A 6,000-nucleotide genomic window follows, 5' to 3' on the forward strand; every position below is an offset into this window, starting at 1 on the left:
GTATACAAGATGTATGGAGGAAACTGCCTGTTTGCTCAAATGGAAACACTTAAAAAAATACTTAACACAAACAAACTGTAATATTTTGAATGTTCGTAATGGCATTAGTCAAGAACTTTTTTTGATACAGAATACAAAAAAAAACAAGACTCTGCTGATGATTAACCATTCCCAAGTAGATTACTTTAAAAGCCTGAAATAAATACCACTTACAAATCCTGATTTCGAAAGACAAATAATCTTCAAATTTTAGATATAACGTTTTTCGTTTTTAAATAAGCCACATCAAAACAAAATATTATATTTAAAATTGTGAGTAAAAAAATGAATGCAAGCAGCAATCAAATACATTTGCAGGGTAGCTTGCTGTTTACATACTGCAAACCTACCAATAGATTATGCTTAGGAAAGCGGACACGTGTCAACTTCTTTCTGGATCCTGCAGTAATAAAGTCACCAGAATGCATTCTTCCAGCCTGCTGTCATCCTCTGAACTAATATTGGTTCAGCTAACTCTTATAAGATTTTGGCAGTAAGAAAACTCTGAGATATCATTTCAATTTGTCAAGTCAAGAGACTGGAGGCCACACACACATATTCCACATAGGACACCCACAGACAAATGTCTACAGAAACAGTCTCAAGCACTTGTGCCGTGTGTGTGTGTGTGTGTGTGTGTGTGTGTGTGTGTGTGTGTGTGTGTGTGTGTGTGTGTGTGTGTGTGTGTGTGTGTGTGTGTGTGTGTGTTCTTGTATTAAAGCCAAAATAAGCTCTGGGAATAGACTGGCAGAGTGCACACATGCAGGCAGAGTCCCTGAGGTTAGAGAGAGTGCCAACCTGGGAGCCTTCACACAACCACCAGGAAATAAGAGTAGAGTGCAGCAGGAGCATCTCACACTCCTGTACACAATGTGCACAACCAAGCCAGTCAGACCAGTGCAGATATGCAATGTGACCGATGTGACTCTTTACCTTTACTGCCTTACCTTTAAGAATAATACAAATGTTACAGGATCCATTTTAGCCTTACTTAATTTCACTTTCCATGTCATTGGATTTGGCCCGGACTGTGTGGAAAAATCTGCTGGATTCTTTCATGCAAAAAATTTAAAAAAGGGTCAATTTACTTCCAATGTAAATACTGGTAAAGGTTTTAGATTTTCCTAAAATGGCAAACCGCAGACAAATATCACTTCCCTTGAGTTCATTTCAAAAAGACAAAAATCCACCAAGCAGCAGGGTAACCTTGAGAAGCTTAAAATATCAGTGGCATGAGGCAAAGGCCACCAATTAGTCCAACATTCATTTCAACGTGACATCTGTCGTGACTGTGAAACAAGGATGTTTAAAAATACCACATCTCGGAATAATCCTGAATATGTGGAGTGAATCATGAAGAAAGCAAAACACACAGCCGTCAGAAGATGAATGAAAGTGAGAGCAGATATAATCACTCTTGGCAGACTCCTAGCTTGTGTGCAAAATAGTGACTTTGCTGTCAACACCTACCACTGCGTATGCATCCATCAATGAGGCAGCCGGTGTACTACAAACAGGGCGAGCAGGGTGGTTGGGGCAGTTTGAAGAAAGAAATGAACTAGACAACATCTGTACCTTCAATGAGCAGCTCCTGCCCATGGCTTCCCAGCAGGGTGCGCGACAGGAAGGGCGCAAAGTCCACGAAGATCTCTCTCAGCAGGGGGGCCACCTTCTCCAAGGCCCTCTCCAGCTTTGTAGTTATGCTGTGAAAGAAAACACATCAAGAAAGAAGTCATGAAAGGGAAATGAGACACCTGAATTAGAGTAGAAATGTAAGGGAAGTAGGATTGTGCCCTTTCATCAAGGGTATGGCAGAAAAAATGCACCCTCAGTGTCAACCAGGTGCACACAGCTAGTACTAGTTAGCATGTAGCCACACTGATAGGGTCTCTGAGTGCAGAGGGTAACTAACACATTTCAGAGGATGCAAACCAAGCTAGGTATCCATGAGATTAAAGCTGCTATCACTGGAGATGAGAGAACATTCGATTGTTGTCAAAGAGGATTTATCAGCCGTTGTTTGCATTCTTTGTTGTGTTATCGTGCCAGGCTTAAACATCGGATATCACAGTTTTTCTGCAGACTGCAGAGGCAAGTTCCTTATCTCCTACACACTCACTACATGCTGCTGTCTGACATTATCCAAGAGCCTCGGAGAAACTGTGAGCTGGAGTCATGCAGCCTTACAACTCACACTGTATACAAGCAGAGATACGACTCAAGCTGCAACATATCTCTGCACTCTTATGTCGCACACACTGATACTAGTCATCAACATGAGGACAGAAAAGGCTTGTTTTTCCAGCTAAGATAGGCAGAGAGCAGCAGGGTAGGGAGAAACAAAAAAAGGAGAGGAAGGATTGGTTTAGTATGGGGGTGTAGAGTGTAATCTGCCTTCCTGCACCCTGGGAAAACAGAGCATGGGGATGACACACTGGCATTCAAAGCAGGGTGAAGTGGGTCTGGCTAACAGAAATGTCCTTGCCTAAGACACTGGCCTGCATCTCTGGAGGCTGCTTGTAATCCTGTCAGGGAGCTAAAGGGTTTGAGCTCGGGAGGGGTCTGTCCCTGGCGCAGTGAACACTGGTCCACTTCACAAAAGGCGCTGAAATAGAAAGAACAATTGCAAATGAAACCACAGGCAGAACTTGCTTCATGTTGTTTTGTGATTTAGCTATTTTTTTACATGAAGAAATTATTCAATACATATGATCAAATCCATATTTATAGTCATATTTATTATTTTCAGTTCATAGTGGAGCAGGCAGTTTAGCCTAGCTGTTTTTCTGCTCATCTCAGATATGAGACTGCAGCGAGACAGTCCTATCATTGACTTCACAGTTACGCTAAGTGATGTCGGTTACTGCTGCCATGGCAACTGAAAAGAGAAAGAGAGAGAGTCTGGAGAAAGACCTGGGCGCTCAGCCGTCAGGGGGAGAGCAGGACTAAGGGCGCCTGTCACAAACTATTAGAGCAGATGAGTCAAGGTCACGACAAGATATACACACCGAAATACACAAATATACACAAAGAATTAGGCCCCACTTTACTGCCTGAAGACAAAAACACCTCAACTTTTATTTGTCGTCTGTTTTTCACAATGCAGAGACAAAGAAAATACCTACCTATGTCAAATAAAATGCGTTTGAAAGCTTTTCACCCTCGAATATGTATACGAGTAGATTTTAAAACATTAGGTGCAACATTTTAATAATAATAATAATGTTAGCTAACAGGAAATAGAAGTAGTGCTGAACAGAGAGGGCCATGCTGTACCTCATGCTTTCTTCTGTGTCTTCAGGCATGGGTGCCACCGTCTGCACGGCCGGGAGATTCTTACTGGTGGCTCCGTTCACAAAACTGGAGGAAGAGGAGGAAGAGGGGGCTGCATCCGTGGCTCCTGCAGTAAAGACCAACAGCAGCATTCCATATTAGTATTACCGTTTAATATGTATTATAATTGTTGTATAATAATCTTTACAAATTTAACAGAGGTAACAATCAACTTTTAGGTATCGAAATACATGTAGGCCTAATAATAATACATGTAAAAAATAAAAGTTGAAAGTAAAATCGAGCTTACATAACATCTAACTCTAGGACACAACATTAATCACACATTAAAAGCCAGTCTAAAAAATATTCATTGTTGTCAATGTTTTGGGGAGGTTGGTGCAGTTGGGGAGGTTGGTGCAGTTTCTGATGTGTTTTGGAAGTGAGTTCCAAAGGGAAGGGGCAACGATAAGAGTGAGATACTGTAAATGATGTAGTATTTTATTGTTATAGTACAGCTTTTTTGTCAAATATTTAAAACACATTAGAATATGTTGACTAAAGTTACAATTCAGTCTCACCTCCAGAAGCTGTACATGAATGCCATGGCACACAGACAAAAAAACGGAAGGAAGAAAACAGAATGGCAAGTTATAGGAAAACAGCCGCAGTCTGGCTCAATTGTGGACTTTAGCAGTCAGCGCAAATTTCAACCAAGTTAAACAAATGAAAACTTGGTAAGCATGTCACATCGTGCACCCAATCTGTAACTAAATCTAAGTGCACCTCCGCTGGTTGACCAAAGCAGTGCCAGCAGCAACATATGGAACAATTTGTCATACCAAGACGATGCATCAAATTTGTAAGTTAACATTTCCTTCAGTATCAAAGCCAAGTCAGGCTATCTGAGTGTAGTAATGTAAAGGTAAACCCTGAGACACAAGTATAACATCATCATGACTTGTCCTTGTGAGAGGAGAACATCATATCGAGTGAGATCACGGGTCTGGGTGAGGGCCTGTGGCGTTAGCTCAAAGCACATTTTGACTTGGATACATTTCTCACATTCCTGCAGAGGGGCTCAGAGAGAGGAGAGGGAGACTTTTTTTAATGGAGCACATTAAAAAGGTGTTGGAGCTCCTAATGGTTCTTGGTGTTAAGTGGGTCCTTTCAGAGGCCTGGACTACAGGAGCCCTGAGGTGGAACTGGCTAAATGCAGCAGAGCCCAGAGAGAAGCAGCGTGACAGCGGGGGTGGGGGGGACCCTGCAGTCAATCAGACAGGAACACACAGAACACAGGAGAGCCATTCGTACCAATAATATTCCCTGTTACAATCTACTGCGGTGGATTAAAATGGAGTTGTTGTGGTTTGGCTGTATCAGGAGGAAGGCTTGCGGCTGAAGGAGAGCATTTTTTATTTGCCACAGCAGAGCTGCAGCAGACGCTGATAGGAAGGTGAAGAGGGCCCTCTAGTGGTTACAACAGGCCCCTGCGGAGGCATACAGGCTCACATGATCCAGCAGCTTTGTTTCAATTCTTGGAATGGCATCACAGAAAGAAAGGTCATCCATAATTTGAAATTAACCACTTTACCAGGGCTACATTTAGTATCTTAAATATAGGAGTATATTCCAGTACCCTTGTGCGTGACCTACCTGTGGTGTTGATCATGCTTTTGGGAGTCGCAGAGGCAGCAGCAAAGATGTTGGGAGTGCTGCCAGCTGTCAGCCCAGCAGAGGTGCTGCTACTGCCTCCCCCTGTGTGAACTGCTAGGCTGCCAGGGGAGGTTTTCTTCACAGGCACCACCACACTCCTACAAGAAACACACACACACACACACACACACACACACACACACACACACACACACACACACACACACACACACACACACACACACACACACACACACACACACACACACACACACACACACACACACACACACACACACACACACACACACACACACAAAAAGTACCATTCATATGCATGATGGGAGATGTTTAGATTGTTCTGTAGCAGTGTTAACAGCAAGAGAAACATTTATCTAAAGGGTCAGCAGAGTTTTTAGTCAGCAGGTCGGTTCATGTCCTCTGCTTACAAGTATCGTCCCTGTCAAAGTGTTGTTGAGAAAGACAGTAAATCCCTACAGGTGCTAACTGCATAATCCACTTGTAATAAAGTCATAGAACAATGCATCTGATATGTAGCCTTGCTATAATGATAAAAAAAGACTGCTGAACTGTGGGTTAACTACACTTTTTCTTCAGGGCAGTCTCCAGGAACCGGATGTAAAATAAAATAAGCCAGCTATATAGCTCTCCCTGGCTAAATGACGCACTGCGTGCTAATAGAACCATCCTTCGGGCAGCAGAGCGGAAACGGTGGAAACCCAAATACCATGACGACCTCCTAACCTATCAGGCTCTCCTCTCCTCTTTCTCTGCTTCGATCTCTCAGGCAAAAAGCACTTTCTTTCAAGATAAGATCCAATCTTCCTATTCCAATCCCAAAAAACTATTTTCAATCTTTTCCACCCTCTTGGACCCCCCCCCAAAGCCCCTTCCCCCTCCTCCCTTCTGTCAAGCGACTTTGTTAACTACTTTGAAAAAAAGGTTGATGATATTCGCTCTTCTTTTTCTGACTCACCCTTTACTCACCGCTGGGTCACCAAAACCTCCTTT

The 6,000-nt window shown here is 42.9% G+C and overlaps 1 protein-coding gene across 1 annotated transcript in view; it reads right to left on the bottom strand.

The window, feature by feature from the left end:
• Nucleotides 1-6,000, bottom strand: part of LOC104956927 (neurobeachin-like) — a 118,613-nt gene that overhangs the window by 38,652 nt on the left and 73,961 nt on the right. The window contains exons 30-33 of the mRNA XM_010784506.1: nt 4,969-5,126; nt 3,894-3,902; nt 3,316-3,439; nt 1,615-1,742 (exon numbers count right to left, since the gene is read on the bottom strand). Of these exons, the coding sequence (XP_010782808.1) occupies nt 1,615-1,742; nt 3,316-3,439; nt 3,894-3,902; nt 4,969-5,126 (419 nt within the window). The remainder of the gene's footprint in view (nt 1-1,614; nt 1,743-3,315; nt 3,440-3,893; nt 3,903-4,968; nt 5,127-6,000) is intronic.

Source organism: Notothenia coriiceps, unplaced genomic scaffold (genome assembly GCF_000735185.1).
Source record: "Notothenia coriiceps isolate Sejong01 unplaced genomic scaffold, NC01 NC01_scaffold00026421, whole genome shotgun sequence".
Lineage (NCBI taxonomy): Eukaryota > Metazoa > Chordata > Actinopteri > Perciformes > Nototheniidae > Notothenia > Notothenia coriiceps.